Below are 20,050 nucleotides of genomic sequence, written 5' to 3'. Positions count from 1 at the left end.
AGTCGGCACGACACCTTCAGCGTTGATGTTTGGCATGAAATTATACCCCCTTTGTTCTTTACTGATCCACATCAAACCACACGACGGGGAAATCAAACTCTGAGTCTTTGTGGCCACCAACACAAATATATCGCAATTGCAAAGAAGAAGTGAGACGTAGAATTTAACCAGTTACATTTATTCAATTCCCAAGTGGGGACATTTCTCTGACATGGAACAGCTACAATGGTAAGACTTTTTCAACGTTGTGCATTGAATCGATAGTAAATGTCAGTGAAATGAAGGTACATAGATTTATTATTGGACACAGTCATGATCTTTTTATACAGTTAATGAATTATGAATCACTAAATTAAGTCTGTTATTACATGTCACATAAGAGCCTGCCATTTGAAAAGCAAGAATATTATACAGCTATCACGTGTAGTCACGTCAAACCAATTGCAGGAGGGAACTCAGGCTTTCCCTCTCACTGCTGGACGGAGCTGCAGTTCGGATATCAGATTAAAGGGCTTCAGCCAACAAAGGACAAACTGCGTAAACTGTACCTAAACCATTTAACAGCTGGGCTGACTTTTCACTTTCGTTCCCAAGGCTGAGCTTAAGTGGTACAGGAAGCCAAAAGTTAAAGCAGCCCTCAGCAAACCGGGAGGGAAAAGTGCTTTGGGGGTGGTTTCTAAACGAACAGGGCTGTGGTGAGATGAAACACAGATTCAGAGGATCAGAGTTTATCAGCAGCCAACTTTGTGGAAGCTGCAGTTTTTTGAGCAGTGCAGTTCTTGCAGGAGGCTCAACAGCACATCAGTCCTGTTCCTCTACACAAACATGCAACAACGACCTGGACACAATAAAATCTATCCCTCAAATCATCCGTCCCTCTTAATTGTATGAAAGGGCTGTTTATATTCAAGCAATTTCCACAGAGATGAATTTTACTCTAGCAAGTTAGAAATCGTACTTCCTATAAATATAGCAGTGGCTCATTGGCTGCAGGCTGAGTGTCAGTGGTCGTCTGTCAAATGGCTGGAGCGTTTGCTAAATAATATCTGACCCAAAAGACACGATGAAAAGAGATGATGGGGATGGAGGAAAGAAAAATAGGGCAGTTTGATGATTTCTCTTCAAATCATCACCTGATTTTGACTCTTACTCCCCAACCCAAGTTTGCACCATCACCCGGGTCCTCTCTGCTTTTAGTTCTCTCCCAGTTTGAGCCGTGCAAACTGGTTGGCCATCTGTAGCAGCTCCTGCAGGCACTGTGTGTTCCTGCCTGTGGCCTGGGCGGACATGTCTTTGCCGCCTCCTTTGCCGTCCATGACGGGGCACAGTTCCTGAACCCACTCGCTGGCCTTCAGGCCTCGGTTGGCCACGTCCTGGAAGCGGAGGGAGGAGGGGTGAAGGTTATATCACTCAGGGAGAGGCTCCCATCAAACCGCACAGCTGGATGTATAAAGAGCTGTTACCTGGGGCACCTGACACAGGCAGGTGATCTTGCCGGCGTCGGGGTCCACGGTGAAGAGCATTGCGGCGGTCTGAGGGGATTGTGTCTTCAGCAGCTTCAGCGACTCATTCAGAGCCTGAGAGAAAAGAGAAAGTGAAATGGAATTAAAGGAGAGAAAAAAGAGAAACAAGCCTCTTAATCAGCACTATTGATGTCTCAAGGTCAGAATTAATGAGCCACAGAGCTGATTTGGTCCCGTGGCAATAATACAATATAACAAGGTATGAAACTGCCTGAAAAAACATGAAGCACTGCAGAGATAAAGTGAATTTTAATACTCTTCACACTTTCATTTGTTTCAAGATGCTGACGAAGTCTGTGAGCCTGAATTATTGATTTGTTCCGTTCCTGTTTAGAGGCCTGTTTTACATGGATGTGGTTGATTTTCAGTCTATTGAAGACTCAGGTCAATATTATAAAAGCTCTCACCTTGGCGGAGGCACCGGTCTCCATCTCCATTATGAGCAGCTCCTGGTTGGGGCTGCTCTCGATCACCTCTTTGGTCTTTTCCAGGACTCTCTTCTGGATGTCAGCTTTGCAGCTGCGGTCCAGGTCGTCCATGATTTTCTTCAGGCCCTTCAGAGTTTCCCTCATCTCGTCCTTCTGCCACTGAGAGATCACTGAGGTGCCTATCGACTGCAGAGAGGACCGACGTTCACACCACAACACAAAGCTGTTCCAAACTCAGCTTCTTCTGCCACAGGAATGTCTCTTACCTCAGTCATGTCTGTGATCTCTTTCTGCATGTCCTTGTTCGGGGCAGTCTGCTGCTTCACCTTTTCTCCCAGTGCGGAGAGAGCCTGGTGCAGGGTGTCGGCCTTCCTCAGGGCCTGATGAACGGGCGAAGCGGGGTGAGAGCGAGACGAGGGGAAAGAGCAAATAATGCAAAAGGCAAAAAGACAAAGGGAGCAGGAGCAAATGGCAACTGTTGCCTTAAAATAGTAAAGATTAATGTGTCCTTGTGGGCTCGAAACAGGAAAAGAATGCTAATTTCCAGCTCTGAGTTCACAAGTCAAATACAAGCTTAATTAAAGTTTCATCACCGGCTACAGCGGACAGTTCCAGTTTCCTGTGAGGCTTGTTGTGTCTCAGTTTGGTGAACGAGTCACCATTTAATATTAGACCAACAGATACAGGAAAGACATCAGCTCTCATCAAATATCGACCTAACCGTTTTGTTCGTGTGTGTTTGTGTTTAAGTAACTGTGTGTGTGTCCCGACCTTCTGGGCCTCGGCTCCTGTCACAGCGACAATGCGGCGGATGCCCTTAGCGATGGCCTCCTCCGAGACGATGACAAATGGTGCAGCGTGACCCGAGTTCTGCAGATGGCTGTGGATAACAGAAACCAACAGCGTTGTGTGGGAGGCGGACGAGGAGGAGGAGGAAGAACGGGGGCAGCACAGAAAACATTACACAACAGCAGCAGCAGCGGGAACAAGGGATTCTTTGAAGCGGCAGCGATATAAAAACAACATCAAAGTCGAAATCAGGATGCACAACAACGGTTTCTAAAGTGATGGCGAAGGATGCTGGGACTTAAAATAAATAATAAAATAAAAATAAAAAAGCCCAAAAATTACACAAACAGCACACATGTCCTGCAGCGCTTCAGTCTGAATCAGTTCTGTATTCTTGCAGGGACGTTCTCAACTCCTACACATAAAATAGAGCTTGGAAATGAGTTTGACTCTGTCGAAGGAAACGAAAGCTGCTGCAGTAATCTCTGTCAGAGCGGCAGCATCTTGGCATTCAGGTGAATTTTACAGCCAAGAGCACACACTGTAAGAGTCAGCGGAGTGAGTCTAATGGCTGGCTGGAGCTCCACGAAACGTTCAAGGCTTCGTCTGCACAGGGACACCATCGTCTCACTGTAAAGACCCACTAATCCAATTAATGGGCTACTTTAGGCACCACCACCGGGAAGGTCTGGCGCTTCTGAAAGCTGTTGGCGCCAGCATCCGTTCAGAGAAACCCCTCCGTCCGTGGCCTGCCTGAGCTGATGCAGCACACTCAACTCGGGTTGCAGCAACCAGCAGGACGTCACACGTGACGGCTAAAGCACACTTAAATCAAACGAGGACATCAGGAAGGAAAAATATTTGCAAGCTGTTTTTCCCACAGAACCAACAGAAACACATTGTTGACTTTTTACACCAAAACAACTACACAACATCATTATGTGTAACGAGAGACAATTATAGAGAATGAGCCCAAAAAGTGTGACGTTTGAGGTTTTCGTGTTGGTGGAACACATTTCATGAACAGTGTAGTTATAATGGTCCTGATTGCTGTCAGCTGCACCATGAAACTAAAAAATTGTAACGTGATTTCACAGCAGGACCTCATGAGCCTCCTCATAGTGACTGAAAGCACCAGAGCTGTTACCGTTTTCTCCGTTAATTCTCTTCACAGAATTACTGCCTGGCTTTTAGACTCAGAGCTAAACTAGGAACAAAAAAATCTGAATTTCACTGCTGTTGTGTGTGATCTTTGTCTTAGAGATGGCCATTTGATAACACCAGGAATTATTCGACTAGTCCAGTCAATGTAATGACAGCTGACCACATGAGCGCCAGTTGTCAGTGATGTCCATGACTTCGTACTCATGGACAGTTTTCCCATGCTGGTTAAGCTCACTTGCATTGGCATCATAGTTTTTCCAGTCGTAAACAAATGCTGGAGTTGATGGGCAGAAAGCTGGCCAGTGATTATCGATCAGTGGACGGACGCTTCGCTCTCAAACTGCTGTGCCTAGTTATTTTGTTTTATGTTAGTTTTACCTCTCAGAGTGCGCACTGAACCTTTCCTTTGTGTGACAACCTTTTTGACGGCTGTAGTGGCCTTGTGGATGTTTCTTCTGTTCGTATAGGGCTTTCTAAGCCATTTCACAGCGCTGTAACAAAGGCTGCCAACATACTGCCTCTGTGCTGAAGGGAACATGCTTTTTTAAGACAAGACTTTACTCACATAAGCTATTTGATTTTTCAGAATGTAATAATTATTCAACGCTTCAAAGCCCTGGAAAACAAGTTCCAAACAGATTTTCCTCATGAGTTTTGCTGTTGTGAAGCAATCTTAGGGGCTGGTTTGAAGCCCCTAAATTCACTGAATAGGAAAACACACTCACGTTCCACCACAGAACTCGATGGAGGTGAGGGAGCCAGCAGTACTGGTGGGGTCCTTCAGCAGCTCCTCAACAGGGATGCCAATAGAAAGGACTCGGACAGGGTCGGGGTAGGTCTCATCAAACACAGCACGCAGACCCTGGATGGCCTTGGCTTCTGCGAGGGGGGCTTCCATGGCGTACACTTGCTGCAGTCATGTAGAGCAAATATTCAGACTGATGTAAGAATCCCTTGTCATGGTAAACAGCATCCCTGGGAACTTTCATCAGGATTGAAGGTAGGTACAAACTCTTCTTTATGTTTTCAGGAGACACTAACTGATAGCATTCAATAATTGAGTTTAACAAAGGTCAGAAATGTTTAACACAATGTGTCAAAAGCTATTTTATTATTTTGGTTGAACCTCCAAACTGACCTTAGCTTCTCTTATCATGGCAGAAGCGATCTCCTCAGTCCGGCGGACCTCCCCAGTGCTCAGGGCACCTTTAGCAGTGAAGTCAAAGCGCAGGCGGTCAGGAGCAACCAGGGAACCCCTCTGGTCTGCCTCTCCCAAAACCCCACGCAGGGCAAAGTTTAAGATGTGTGTAGCGGTGTGGTTGCTCATGATGGGCCTACGGCGGGCCTGAAGGAAGGATGAGATGGGCGTTTGATAACCAACGACTCAGATCCTAAAAATGTGCGTAAGACACTGTGCCATTTAACTGCTGGATAATCAACAACATCATGGTCGACTGTCGATGCTCTCACCTCATCTACATGTAAGGTGACACGGTCTCCAACCTTCAGCTTTCCGTAGACCGTCCCAACATGGAGAACGTATCCTCCTCGAACCTGCGTGTTCTTTACTGTGAACTCCATCCGCTGTAAACAGAGCAAGACAACGCTTTAAACGGGATTTTATCTGGCGGTGAAAAAAGGAAATATGAAATTCGTACAGCTCCTGTCATTTCACTTTGAAAGGCTGATGCCTTTTGAATGTTTTGTAGTAGAATTTCAAGATAAAGATTCCTGCTTTGAAGGTCGTCAGATGTGGATTAACACAAAGACTTGTAAGTGAGACGAAGTTTAAAAATGCTTTGCTTCCTTTATAAAAATGAAAATTGAAAAAAGAAAAAAGAAACTAACTGCTGGCATTTAAATTGACTTAAGTTTCTGACAAGCAGTCGACAGGAAACTGTCATATGAGCAAGTCCGAATGGCATTCAAGCTCCTGCATGCGGGAAAGAGATGAGCAATTTTATTCTTTCACCTTTTTTTCTGCTAAAACTGCTATTTTACTTTGCAGCCGTTGTTGGAGAGAAGGAGGTTCGTCTTCTTACGGACACAATTTCCACCAACTATCAGACTTAGTGGCTATATAAATAAACGTTAAACACCAAGTGTCTGCTTTGAAGATAAGATGGTCTAATTATCTTTTCTCTGCAATTAAAAGGCAACAAAAAGTGACTGCAGTTAAGGTTCATTAGAAGCGTACCTTATTAATGTGACTTTGCATTTTGGGACAAAAGCAACAAATCGTCTCTGAATATTAACACAATGATAATATGTAATGTGTCACATTCTCAAGCTGCATCAGTGACAGTCACTGTGTCATTATAGTAGCCGTTATTGTTGTTGCACCCACATCCTCTGCACTGTCGTCCTCCCGGAGCATGAAGCCCTCGTCAAACGTCTGTCCACCCTGCTCAGCGTAGAAGGACGTCTGGTCCAGCAGCACGCCACACTCTTGACCTGTGGTGACCTCGTCGCAGAAGGCACGTTCACGGCGCAGGGCGAGCACTGTAGCTGAGGCCTGCTGGAAATCTAAACACACCAACAGCACGAGGGGTCAGTAAAAAAACAAAAACACTGAGCTGAGTCTGAGAGAGAAAACCCGTCTTCACTCACCGTAGTTTCCGTTTTCATCGGAGGAGTATTTGTATTTAGGAGAGTCATCCGTGGTGGGTACGTTGTTATTTCTCAGCTCTTCGATGGCATAGATGTCCAACATTATGTGCTCTTCACCTCCTGCGCCTTTACCCTGGGACTTCAACTACACACACAAATGTACTGTTAATAAATCAATCAAAACCTAACGTCACACAATACCGTCAATTATGAACCTGAGATTTTACTCGGCAACATGCCAGACTGCATTTGGTTTCTCTCCCCGTCAGACAATAACAGAATCCTGAGGCTGCAGTGGACAACAATACTGGACAGCTGAAAGCCTTCCTGGTCTGATTAACTGTGATTTCAGCAGAAAACAGCATGAATCTATGGACACAGGCTGGTGGCCGTGGTGTTTATGTACAAAACTGCTCATTCACTGCCTGCATGCCAGCATTGCTGTTCATCATGTGCTTCAGCCTGATAATGTTCCAGCTCTCCAGGCGAGTCACCTCAACCTGGTGTAGTGAACATAAGTGAGTAGAGTACTTCAGTGGCACCAACTCTGTGATAAATATTATGTTTCAGGTTGACCCTGAAATCCGCAGATCATGAATCTCCAAAGAGTTTTCAACACCTTGTGGAATCAATGCTACGAAGACTTTAGGCTGTTTAAAAACAAAGGAAGACTCCTGACAAAGTGCTCAGTAAGTGAACATAGACTGTAATGGGCTGCACAGCAGTGTAAGGCTGAAGTCTTCCAGAAGAAAAATCAATCTTTCTGCTAAATCAAACAATGAGGGATTAGAATGGGTCTGAGAAGTAAATGAGCAGGTGTGCCACTTCTGATTCTGACACAAGGAGAAAAAAGTGAAGATGTGCCTGTGGAGCAGACACAGAACACTTCCATTCATTACCATCCACCCTCCAGCTATCTCCGCACCTGTGCTGCTTTCTTCTCCTCCTCAAAGGCAGCCATGTCCACGGCCATGCCTTTCTCCTCAGCGATGAGGGAGGTCAGGTCCAGAGGGAAGCCATACGTGTCGTACAGCAGCCATGCTGTGTCACCTGCAGGCACACAAACACAGTCAGATCATGGAGAAACATCTGTCTGAAGTAAAAACTCCAGACTCAAACAGTAAATATGATCCTGATACAAATGATGCTGTCATTTATGTAAATCAACAAGAATTTGGATATGAAAGGCACAAAGTTACAGGTTTGTCCTCTTTTTGTATTTTTTTGTAAATCTGTTGAGTATTTTGGTGCTACCCCCCTGGGACAAAGGGGAAATAAACTGCAGCTAGACGACAGCCTGTCAAAGAGATTCAATACAGTGAGGGCCCACATCCCTGCAGGACATTTTTTATGGAGAGCTGGATGTGCAATTTCTTTTCATTTGACTGTATGGTGTGAAATAAGAGTTACTGGGATTTGAGCTTTTCTGTCTGTGGCATTCTCTCTTTAGTCAAGAGGGATATTTTCAACTATAACTGTAAGAAATATTTGTGATATCGTGCATGAGCGTTAGAGGGGATGGATGAACAGAGGAGGAGGCCAATCCACAATGTCAACAAAAACCTCTCTTTGGATTAAAGGAGAGAAAAAGGAGCAAAGAGAGAAATTTGGTTGTTGGTGAAAGTGAAAGCAAAGAAAGAAATGAGGAAATAGTTACTGAATATGTTACACAGACAGAAAATTTCAAGCCACATTTTTTTTTTTATATTCCTCATCAAGTGCCACTCAAATCAGGAACACAGACGAGTGACACTGGGAGCGTCCCACCTGGGATGGTCTTGCTGTCTCCCAGAGTCATGATCTTTCTGTCCAAGATACGGCGCCCCCTGCTGAGGGTCTTGAGGAACTGTGCCTCCTCCTCATTAATAATGTCCTTCACCATTTCTGGGTCTTTCTTCAGCTCTGGAAAAGCCTCACCCTGAGGAAATGAAGACGGTAAATAATCAATATTGGATGAGGGAGGGTTGGAGAGGAAGAAGCAGAGTGATGAAATGGGGAGGAAAAAAAACAGAGACAGGCCATGAGAGATGTTTCTGAAATGCTAAATTCAAAGCATTTTAATTCATCTACACAGATTTAATACAATCTCCACCTATACCTGCAGTTGAGAAATCAATGCAACTTCATGCACTGTCAGTTATTCTGTCCCACGCAGTCCATATAACCGCCACCTTCAGGGTCAACTGCACCCCACAATTCATTCTGTCTGCTGGACTATTTCATTCCAGCTGAAGGCAGTAATATGTCAACTATCCGAGTTTAGGCACTGAGACAAAAAACAAGGAAGTAAATCTCACCAAGGAATCAACCACCACATCCACCAGAGAGGCAAAGAAGCCTCTCTGAGCTCCCAGCTTCTCGTGGGAATAACGGACTGCACGACGCAGGATCCTCCTCAACACGTAGCTAAACATGAAGGAAACAACAACCGAATAAATAAATAAATAAAAATACAATGAAGTAAAAAAAAAAAAGAACTTTACAGAAGCTTTACTTGTAGTCCAAACTCCAGCAGTGTGGTATAAACTCTGTAGTGCATTCATCACAAGAACAGAAAACATTTGGAAACTCTAAAACCTTTAAGTGAACAGGTTTTGCACAGACAGGACAAATCATGCTGTGCTGTGCTCCGCACGCTACAGATGCTCCACAACGCTTCAGATCTTTTTTTGACTGTTCCAATTTCCACCTTTCTTTTTGCTCTGAAACATTCATGTCTCACCCTCTTCCTGTGTTGTCGGGGCGCCCGCCGTCAGATAAGGCGATTGTGATGGTGCGGGCATGGTCAGCCAGCACACGGTAGGCCATGTCGATACCGTCAGCATCCTCAGGGCCTACTTTACCACTGTAAGGCCGAGCTCCTGTGCCCTGAAACAATCAAATTATGATGCAACTTTGAGCTTTTTATGCCATACAAATGGGCATTGTTGCAATATTTTTAATGGACAAATAGACAATGTGTGTGTGTGTGTGTGTGTGTGTGTGTCAGTAAACTGTTAAAACATGCTTAAAATCAATCTTATCTATTTCTAAACCTACTTTCATGTTCATTTTCATTCTAAACAGTATTATTTGGATATATTTTCCAAGAATCACTGTATTTCCTCAGATTTCAGTTCTATAGCCAGCCTCACTGTTCTCTGCTGTGTTGATACTTGTTCTTTTGAGTACCTTGGGCTGCGCAATAGAAGCTTTGGGAAATCATCCCAAATCTTAGTGAAAGGCTTGGCCACTAAAATATATGATGTTACAGAAGCATTTGTAGTCGCTGCACCAAACTGCTGAGGAACCAGCAGCCTCAAGCTTTAAAGTAAACCGAGTGTGAATTTATTAGATCTGTGAAAATCTGCATTAAAGTGCACCGGCTTCAAATTGTATGAGCTGGCAAATAAAATTTTTTCAACCCCTTTTGCACTTCCAAAAGGGTTATTTTATTACCTTCTGAATAGCCTCAAAGTACGGGACAAAGAGATCGGTGTCGTAGTTGGACATTTTGTTCTGCAGCACAGAGACCAGGCGCTCCAGGCCCATTCCTGTGTCGATGCTCTTCTTAGGCAGCGGCTTCAGCTGCGTCTCCGACTCTCTAACCAAAGGGAAGGTGGAGAGAAATGACAAAGAAAACCAATTCACTGATCAGTCAATAACTGTATGCCAGTAACAGAGTAGGATGGCACACAGGTTTTTCTTCACACAATAACTTGCTGCAAAAATAAGTGTACTTCCACTTCTCATTCAGTAAAAGGAGGAACATTCAGCTTTATGTGAAACTTTGATTATTTTGCATTCAGGCAGATATTCAGCTTTTCACACCCAAATCTGTATTAGGTGTGTTCAGATCAATGGTCTTAAATAACCAAGTAATCAGATTTTCCTGCAGAATCCGACAGTGAAGGTGTCGTTCTCACAGCTTCAACATTTTTTTACATTTGTTTAATTAATGGGTGTGTTTGGTGTGGTGATGCCACAAAGCTTGTGAACATTATAATATTCTTAATATAACCCACTGAGTGGAGACCCAGAGCTGAAAGCAGAATTTCATACTTTCACTTCTCTCTGTTGCAGGTTTCTTTTGTCAAACTAATTAGCTAGTTTCTCAAAAAGAGCAATGATTAACAAAAAGATTTTAATATCTGAAGAAAAATCTAAGAAATAGATTCAAATAAAACAGAGCTGAAACGGTAGAGCACAGAGTGCTGTTGTGAAAGCTGTAAACTTAACTGGTGAGAGACATCACACCGCACTGGGACTATCTGAAGAGGCAAGTGTGTATTTACAGTGCTTTGGAATCCATCATAAAACAAATGCACACAACTGGGAATGTGGGATATTTCTTTCAAGATTCATATCATGAATCTGTTGTTGGGAGCAACATATTGGGAAAATGTCAGTGAGCATTATTTATTTACACATAAGGAGGACTGTAAATAAAGCACATCTTACTATTATTCAACCAAACTGCTGACATCCAGTCTGACAACTGACTGCAGATCAGTATAGGTGTGAAAGTGATCTTTGTTTTGCTCAAACAATGGATGACAAAGCAAGACTCAGGACTGATGCAGTCAATCCTGAGGTACGATTTGACAAAGGAGGGTGAAACGTGCAATCTATCAGGAAGACCGTCTTGTGTCTTATTTGAGAACAACTGCTGCTAATCTAAATGCTGGTTTGTGAATTTTTGCTTTGGAACTCTTCAAACATCAAAATGAAATAGCCAATGAAAAACCTAACATGCTGATCTTTATTACTATAACTGATAGTCATCTTTCAGGTACTTTGAATCTAATCCTCAGCATCGCTCTGTGCTGGGGTTACCTGTTGAACTGGATGAAAACCAGGTTCCAGATCTCCAGCACGTTGGGATCGTCCATGTTCACCAGTCCGGAGGCGTCCCTTCCCCCGATACGGTCGTAGTGGATCTCACTGCAGGGACCGCATGGACCAGTGTCTCCCATCTCCCAGAAGTTGTCCTTCATGCTTCCGGGCAGGATACGATCTTCCTGCACCCTGAGAGAAACAAAGCAGCACAGAGAGAGGACTTCAGTATGTCAGCTCAATAAAGAGGTAAAAGGTAAAGCTGCTCATTGTGTTTCAATAACTCATACAAGATGACGATATATACCCAGATGTTTTCTGATTATGTAGATGTGATGACATGGAAGTCACAAAAGGATTAAAAAAAAAAAAAAAAAAAAAAGTAAAGAAAAGATTTGAGATATAAACTAGTAATTAAGACATGCTTTATCTGGCTGAGGACCCGTCAGATATTCATATCTTCAAAAAAATAAAACAGGGAATTACAAATTAGATTAAGAGGCACTTGAACGTGCTTGTTCATGATAATGTAAGAACAGCAGCAGTCTGTCATCAGGAAGGCTAGCACAGGTAAAAAACAAAGCTAAACAAAAAAACAACCCTCATTAAGCCGCATCAATATGCAGCAAAGCACACAAAAATATAATCACATCATCTACTGCAGATGAAGCAGTTGACATTTGGAGCAAATATAAAGTTTCAGCACGGCAGCACAGTGGTTAGCGCTGTTGTCCCACAAAAAGAAGTTCGTAGGTTCAATTCCCAGCCTTTCTTTGTGGAGTTTGCATGTTCTCCCCGTGCCTGTATGGGTTTCCTCCCATCAACAACCCAAAGACATTATGTTTGGGTTAACTGGGTTCTCTAAATTGTCTGCAGGGTGAGTGCGAATGTCTGTCTTTGTGGCGACCTGTCCAAGGTGGCCCCGCCCTCGCCCAATGTGAGCTGGGATTGGCTCCAGCACCCCTTGTGACCCAGAAACGGAGAAGTGGTAGAAGATAGGCGGATAAATAAATGAATGAATGAAGGAAGGAAGTTTCCCACTGCTGTTCAGTTCTTGTGCTAATAAATAAATTAGAAAAATCTAATCGATTATCAATGCCAATGAAATCACCAAATAGAAAACATCTTTCATACCAGCACTAATTACTTTATATCAATTTGAACAACAATTACTATGAAGTCAGTAATTGCTCAACAATATACCGAACTATGCTGCAGTGCTGTGGTGCAACTTAATATTTGTACTATTATCAAAAAATGTGTCTCCAGTGGGACTGCAACAACTAATCAATTATTCAATTAGTTGCAAACTATTTAAATAATGGATTAGTTGGGTTTACTTTATTATAGACAGAAATAATAAGAAGAAGAAGAAGGACAAGAAAAGTGCACAACTCAAGCTGTCAAAAATCTGTGACTTTAAATTAAAGCCTTCAAAGAACAGGTGTGAAATGTGCACAGCTGATCTTGAATCATTAGTTACAGCTATTACAGCCACAAGCTTACAGTTACAGATCTCCTGCCTGCTGTGAACCATGATAAGTGGAAGAAACATTTACTGACTTCTCCACATTACTTAAATAAACCATCAGGGGAAATGTTTCATTCATAGTTAAATTGATGAGATGGGATTTGAGACAGGGAGTTGGGTGGAGGGGAAGAATCTTCTAGGCTGTTGTTGTAAATATTGAATCTCAGAGGGAAAGGTGTTTCCCCAGGGGATGATCACACAACATTATGCAATTACTATAAACAAGGAAGCTATACAATAGATGTTGAGCTGCTCAAATACAGTGTGAGATCTGTAAACGATTTGTATAACTCTTCGGAAATAACACAGAGTGAGGAAATAATGCAGAGGAGGGGTACAGAGTAACAGTTTCTGACATGTCAAGAAGTTAATGTATTTGGCTGAGCTTTTGAAAAATGCTTCCAATTCTTAAGATATCCTCACCCAAGGTCTATCCAGATCTGTTTACACTCCAGGTCAGGCTCCAAGCCTGCATCAGCATTACCCCCGAAGTAGGTGACGTACAGACGGTCCAGGTCAATACCCAACTCCTTGGTGAGCAGCTCCAAGGCCATTGTACAGGCCAGTTGCTGCAGAAGGAGGTGGGAAGGTGTAGCATGAGGAGAGGGAAGAAAGAGATGACACGGATGAGTGAGAAAGATTACAGAATGAAGCACAAACCAAAGCGAAAGCTGTTACAGCTCATTGGTCTGAATTAGTGAACAAAAATGTATTGTTGCACATGAATAAAGCCTCTTCGTTATTCTTGCAGCGTTAGCCACACCAGGTTAATGATAGCTTTTCATTTTTTGCTGTAAAATGTGCCACCTGTTAGTAATTGTGGTTACAAATATACTATATTTTTTATATTGATGTTTTATTTTTGTTGCGAACACAACTACAACATGCTGATAAATTAAGGCCATATTTCTTAAATTCCTAAACATCAATATGAGGCTAGAAAAATCAGCTTGGTGATTATATTAAGATGACAACAGTGGCACCTTAAAGTAGTCGCCAAAGGACCAGGATCCAAGCATCTCGAAGAAGGTGTGGTGATAAACATCTTTGCCCACATCATCCAGGTCGTTGTGTTTGCCTCCTGCACGGATACACTTTTGGGTGTTGGCTGCACGACGCAGTCTGGCCATGGGGTGGGATGGATCGATGGTGTTGAGAAAGATGGGCTTGAACTAAGAGAAAGAGGTACAAAAAGCTTTTTTTGCGATTTGCTTTTAAATCAGTGGGTATACCATTATAACAGACAAACCTGAGGGAGGGATGCACAGATCCTAGGGAGGGATGTGGGGACTGTACCTGGTTCATGCCAGCATTGGCGAAAAGCAGCGTGGGATCGTCCAGTGGGATGGTGGATGATGAATGGACGTATTGGTGCTCATGGCGACGGAAGAAGTCGATAAACTTTTCACGGATCTGAGCTGCACTCAAAGAGGAGTCCATCCTGAATCAGCTCTCTGAAAAGGAAAATTGTAGAGCCAAGTATCTTTAAATTTGTGGCAAGGATTTTATTTCGGACTTCAAGTCCAAATTAAATTGTGCTGGGTCACTGACTGGATGTCATACTAGAACAGAAAACAGCAAGAGACTGGTCTGACATGAAAACCAATTAAAAAAAACAGGAGCCGTAGAAAATAGACCTGCAGTCATCAAGGGTAAGCTCTAACTGAACATCTGAACAACTTTTAAACTAATTTAAGACCAGATCAGACTGAGACAGTACTGCTGAGAGGTTACACTGTATGTTAATGGCTCAAAAGCCTCCGTGGCAGCTGTTTCTGTGGACAAACCCAGTCTTCACTTCTTCCTGTGTGATCCCAGTGACTACAATAACATGTACAGTATTGGGATGGTGGTTCTGTCACAGCAATACTTTTGAGCATACGTTAAAGGCTAAATGTCATCACAGCAAAAAAACTACGAATGAGGAACTCTGTCAGACCAGTTACAAACCAGTTTAACCAGATGACTCTGTCCTGCAAATCACCCATCTGCCCAAAAAGTCTTTAAAACACACAACTGCCAAACTGACACCCAAAATACAGCTCAGGGAATCCTGTAATTTGGTGTAACATATGATCTAACAAGAAAGGAATGCCTATTATCTAGACCTGTCTCTGTTCATACTACATATTAGTAGAATTAATACTTTCTAACCTGTTAAGATTGTACCTTGAGGGTGGAAGTCTGTGAGTCTGTGTTTTCTTTGCTGTGGCTGAAATGTATGAATTTTTCCTTTGGGAGATTAATAAAGTTCCATCTTAACCCCGTAACACCACAGAGTCCAGACTGTTGATTAAAATGTTTATATATTTCTTATGAGTGCTGAAGTAAAGCATTAGAACTGGCCATCATTTCCACCATCAGTTATGCTGTCTGATCAATAAAATATAGCAATGCCAAAATAGAAAAAAAAAAATAAAATAAAGATTGCATTTTTGCAAAAATCCAAAGTACAATCTCTAAATCTCAATCTCTGTCTTTTTTTAATATGCAAAGCAGTTACTTTCCTGCAAACTAACTAAGTGCCAATATCCCAACTCTTAATCTGTGAGTGTTCAACTTGAGTTGTGCTTTCACGCCGATGTTCTACTCTGTCATTAATTTCCTTCCAACAATTTATGCTTTTGCTCTTCTCATACCAACAGCAGCTCGGGAATCCTGTGGGGAATGTGATGTGCACCGTAATCAAACTGACAACACATCTGGATAAATCAGTTTAGCATCTGAACATACAGCAGAGTATGGTAATGCTGCTACAGTATTGCATCATCAACTAGCAGATGGCTTGGTTTCTTTCAAGTTGTGTGTGCACATTGCGTTTAAATAATAATAAAAAAAAAAGCCCTTACACATCAGGCTGAATGCATTCAGAGATGAAGTAACAAGGGAGGCAGATAGCAGTTGATACGAGATAAGGCAAGGAAAAAAGTAACAATCAATCAGTAATTGTATTTATTTATAAGGCGAAATAACAAACACGGCTGGTTTTAGGTTTGCTACACAAAGGGTTTAAAAAAAAAAAAAAAAAAAAAAAAACCTTTCCATTATATTGCTCAGTCACAATTCAGTAAAAAGTTTAGTTTTAAGTTCCTCAAACTTCCTTCATCCGATTTAAAGTTTATTTGAAGTATTTCTCTGGGGTTTACTTTTCGTTTTTTTTTTTTATGTGCCATAAGTTTGAGATATCAATTTTCTATGTCCGCTCAGGGGGTGTATCTGAGACAATTCGATTCAAAACAGTTCGAATGAGGTCTATATTTAGTTGCTGGCAAATTTCAAGTCAACGAAAACTTACAAACTTTGCAAAGTCACAGCATGAAGCTAAATCCAAGCCTTTAAAATACCTCTGAGGGATCTAAATCCAGTTCAAGATACTTCTGCACTTATAACCAAGAACTGCAACCACAACACACAATAGGAAGATGCCTAGGCTCCCACAATTTAAGTGAAGAAAAAATTCAAGCCTTATTTGGGTTCCCCATTTGTGAACTTTGCTGCCAAAGGAAAGCACACAGCTGGTGCATCCAGCAGGCAGTCAGTAAACAGTGGCTGTCCCCATCCTGGCTACAAAACCACCCTAGTAGCAACCAGAGAGAGTGGAGACACTTGGGGTGATGGGATGGAAACTTCAGTCTCTGTGAAGTTCACTGACTGAAAGAAGTGATGTGAGGCAGGTGAGAGCCAGAGTCAGAGACCAGGACACGATGGACAACATTGGCAAAAGGAAAGACATTCAAATGGGGACCAGAATATTACACGTTTAAACAATTAATACGATAAGAAGCAGCTCAGGTAAACAATAAAATCCACAGCAGCCTTCAGCTTTGCCCAAACCCAATAAATCCAATCTTTCTTAATGATTTCAGAGTAACATAACTCATAAAACATTAACTGCTACAAGGACACTTTCCTTTGCCCCTTTCTTGATCCCCTGCCAGCTCTACGGAAATGGGCACACAGGCTTTGTTGCCATAAAATAGAACATAGTGCCACTGATGTTAGATATTATTCAAACATCATTCAGTCATTCAATGATCTTCGGGAAGCTGCATTAATAGACGATGAGCAGGCTTTTAGCTGCTGTGCTGACGTTAGCAAGCTACATGTTAGCCAAACAGGCTAGCCCAATATATCCACCCTAAACCAAGACATTTCAGCACACAACTCCCCAAAAAAAAAAAACAGTCAGTACTTAATGTAAACGTGAATCTTATTTACGTCAAAAGCACCAGAGCGAATGAAAATACTCACAGAAGTGACTAATCCGGCAGATTGAATCAGGTACGGCTCCCAAACACACCGCTTTAGTCCACGCTGCTCGACCAGAAAGGAGAGCGCACGGGCCGGCGAGCACGCCCATGGCGGGCACCCATTGGTCCGGCGGTCAACTACGTCACCAAATCACAAAGCCCATTGGTCGAGCCAGCTGTCAATCTTCAGCAAACCCGCTACGTCAGTGGTACGAAGTTGCCTTGCTTGGCTGATGCAACGAAAAAGAGCCCGGTGTCAACATTTACGACGGTGGCGTCCAAATTCATAAAAAAGCTGGTTGATCACATTCACAATTAATATGGTCACATGCAATGTTTCGCTACTATTATTATTTTTAGTTGTTTGAATCATTCAGAAAATGTGATTAAGCTACGGCCGGGTCGTTATTAAATGTATCACTGTTTTCTAGAATACATGTGTGATATTGAGGAAATGAGGAAAAAAATCAAACACTGTTGATTGTTATTATTATATGAATAATGAGGTTTTCTGTCATTATCAAGGTAGTTTCAGTGACACGCATTGACGGAACCTTTCTTCTGCTCTCATGTGTTCCCGGAAGGGGCCCAGTTCAGTGTAGGACCGGATCCCACGCTGCTACCGCCAGTTTAGTTTAGTTGAACTACATCATGCCGACCGACACCAAACGTGTACGCGGCCCAGAAGTGTCCCAAAGCCCGTCTCTGTTTTCGGCCAAACCTGCGGCGGCGGTCCCGTCGCGGGGCCCCAGAGAGGACGGCCGGCAGCGGGACCAGGTGGACGTCCGGCCCGTGTTTGTCCGGTGTGGGCTGGTGAGCCAGGCCAAAGGCTCCGCGTACATCGAGGCTGGAAACACCAAGTTGATGTGCTGCGTGTATGGACCCAAAGAAACTGAGCGGAAAGATGAGACTGATATGAAATGCGGAAGGTCTGTGGTTATTTATTGGTTATGTCTATTAAAGATGTTGAACTGGGTCAGTCACAGACTCATTGACCCGCCATCTAAAACTCAAACACCGTGAATTAATAATGATGGTGACACCTGTTCACTGCTGCCCCCCACAAAACCCAATGCTTATCTGTATACTTCACTTCATACTATTTTATTTTACTTTATATTTTGCATATTTATGCTGTTTTTACATTCTGTATTATAACGCATAATTGTGTAATCCTGTAATCCTGTAATGAACCAAAGTTTCCCTGGAGCTTAATATTTATGCATTTGATTAAGATAAAGTACTAAACCGAAATATTTCTGAGAAGAGAGACATTCCCCTCATTACCTCATTAATGGTCAGGTGTGTTTGTGGTAAATAAACAACAAAAGTTTTTTTTCCATGTTTTCAGATTGACAACTGATATGCGTTTTGCTCCATTCTCCTGCCCGGAGAGGGGCTCCTGGATCCAGGGGAGCCAGGATAAGGACCTCTCCCTCATGCTGCAGGAGAGTCTGCAGCCTGCAGTGTGCCTCCACAAATACCCCCGATCTCAGATCGAGATCAATGTGATGGTTCTGGAGAACAGTGGTTCAGTCCTAGCCCACGCAATCACGTGTGCTTCTCTTGCTCTGGCGGATGCAGGAATCGAAATGTACGATCTGGTCCTTGGTTGTTCCATTCGCCAGGATGGGTCTTCATATGTGGTTGATCCCTCGTATGCGGAGCAAAACAGCTGCAGCTCAGACAGCAACGAGAACCAGGGAGGTCTGACTGTTGCATTCCTTCCCAGCCTGAACCAGATTTCTGGGCTGCAGTCAGATGGCGAAATGACTGAAGAGACTCTGACAGCTGGGGTCCGGACCTGCATCGAGGGATGCTATAAACTGTACCCGGTCATCCAACAAGCTCTGGCAAAGGCTGTGCGTAAAGCTGCGCCCCCTCCATCAGAGAGCTGAGAGACTCATTATGATTACTGCTCATGTTGTAGATTTTCACTTTTACAATTTTGTGTCCTTACATGACAACAAAACCTATTTTTCTATGTTTGTTATATTGTCTGGAAATTATTATACAGATTTGAGTGTTTCCTTATTCTATCTCTGAACCACCTACTCATGTGATATAGTTTGTATTAGAGTACTAAAGCTTCCAAATTGGCTTGACACTGAAAAGTACATGCAAAAAAGAAAATGTATTTTAGTTTTATGATATTGATCATCATGTACCATACCTAAAGGGGAAAAAACAACAAAATACAGTCTTTTGCAAAAATATACATAAATCAAAAACAATCCAGATGAAATTGGCCCACAAATGTTCACCAAGAGTTATTGCTCGCTTTAATAAAATTAAATGACCTGTGCTGTTAAAACTGCCTCTGGTCTATCCTGAACTCAATTCGATTCTCAACATTTTGAAACAAGGTTTTATGCATTCATTTTTATTTATTTTATTTATTTTAATCTCAGTCAAAAGTATTCAACAGTGTGAGTTTATATCACAGGAAGATTTCTTGTCTTTATAAAGTAAATTCAAACACTGGTGACAAATGTCAACGAAAGTAATTTTAATTGCTAACAACAAACTCAAAAGCACTCGCGTCTAATCACGTTTCATTGACTTGACTCCAGGTTTGATAACTGATAACTTGATAACTGACTTTTGCTTTGAAGTTTACATACTTTTGGTTTACAGGCTGTTCAGTACAGATAACAATACAATGGTGGCTGTTACTGGTTGAAACAGACTGCCTCACCCATGATTGTACCTTGAAGGTGAAGATCAGGCCACATTTTAGAAGAATGCAGAAAACTAGGTAATTCCTGAGGGTTCACTTGCTTTCTTTCCATTTGTACATTAATGTGTCATCGCTTGATGGCGTTTTCTTGTGAAGAAAAAGATGGTCAATAAACACTGACTGCTTTTAAATCCATTGATAAGATCCTTATGGACTTAATTTATTATTTAAAGCAGCATTATCATATTTTATCATTTTAG

The 20,050-nt window shown here is 42.5% G+C and overlaps 2 protein-coding genes across 2 annotated transcripts; one reads left to right on the top strand and one right to left on the bottom strand.

Moving 5' to 3' along the window:
* Positions 1-157: 157 nt before the first annotated feature.
* On the bottom strand, positions 158-17,188 carry aars1 (alanyl-tRNA synthetase 1). Its single transcript, XM_029522167.1, has 20 exons — positions 17,112-17,188; positions 14,157-14,314; positions 13,844-14,032; positions 13,284-13,429; positions 11,330-11,521; positions 9,953-10,097; positions 9,237-9,382; positions 8,812-8,920; positions 8,282-8,432; positions 7,440-7,564; positions 6,515-6,659; positions 6,252-6,430; positions 5,375-5,488; positions 5,043-5,249; positions 4,630-4,814; positions 2,723-2,831; positions 2,218-2,331; positions 1,931-2,137; positions 1,464-1,577; positions 158-1,373 (listed from the first exon to the last, which is right to left on the bottom strand). The coding sequence occupies exons 2-20, from the start codon at positions 14,298-14,300 to the stop codon at positions 1,194-1,196; spliced, it is 2,901 nt and encodes a 966-aa protein (XP_029378027.1). The 5' UTR covers positions 14,301-14,314; positions 17,112-17,188; the 3' UTR covers positions 158-1,193.
* A 532-nt stretch (positions 17,189-17,720) lies between these two features.
* On the top strand, positions 17,721-19,981 carry exosc6 (exosome component 6). The gene is made up of 2 exons (XM_029523473.1): positions 17,721-18,039; positions 18,462-19,981. Exons 1-2 carry the CDS (start codon positions 17,762-17,764, stop codon positions 19,006-19,008), a joined length of 825 nt encoding a protein of 274 aa, XP_029379333.1. The 5' UTR covers positions 17,721-17,761; the 3' UTR covers positions 19,009-19,981.
* Positions 19,982-20,050: the final 69 nt, after the last annotated feature.

Source organism: Echeneis naucrates, chromosome 16 (genome assembly GCF_900963305.1).
Source record: "Echeneis naucrates chromosome 16, fEcheNa1.1, whole genome shotgun sequence".
Classification (NCBI taxonomy): domain Eukaryota; kingdom Metazoa; phylum Chordata; class Actinopteri; order Carangiformes; family Echeneidae; genus Echeneis; species Echeneis naucrates.
This window is presented reverse-complemented; position numbering and strand designations above follow the sequence as displayed.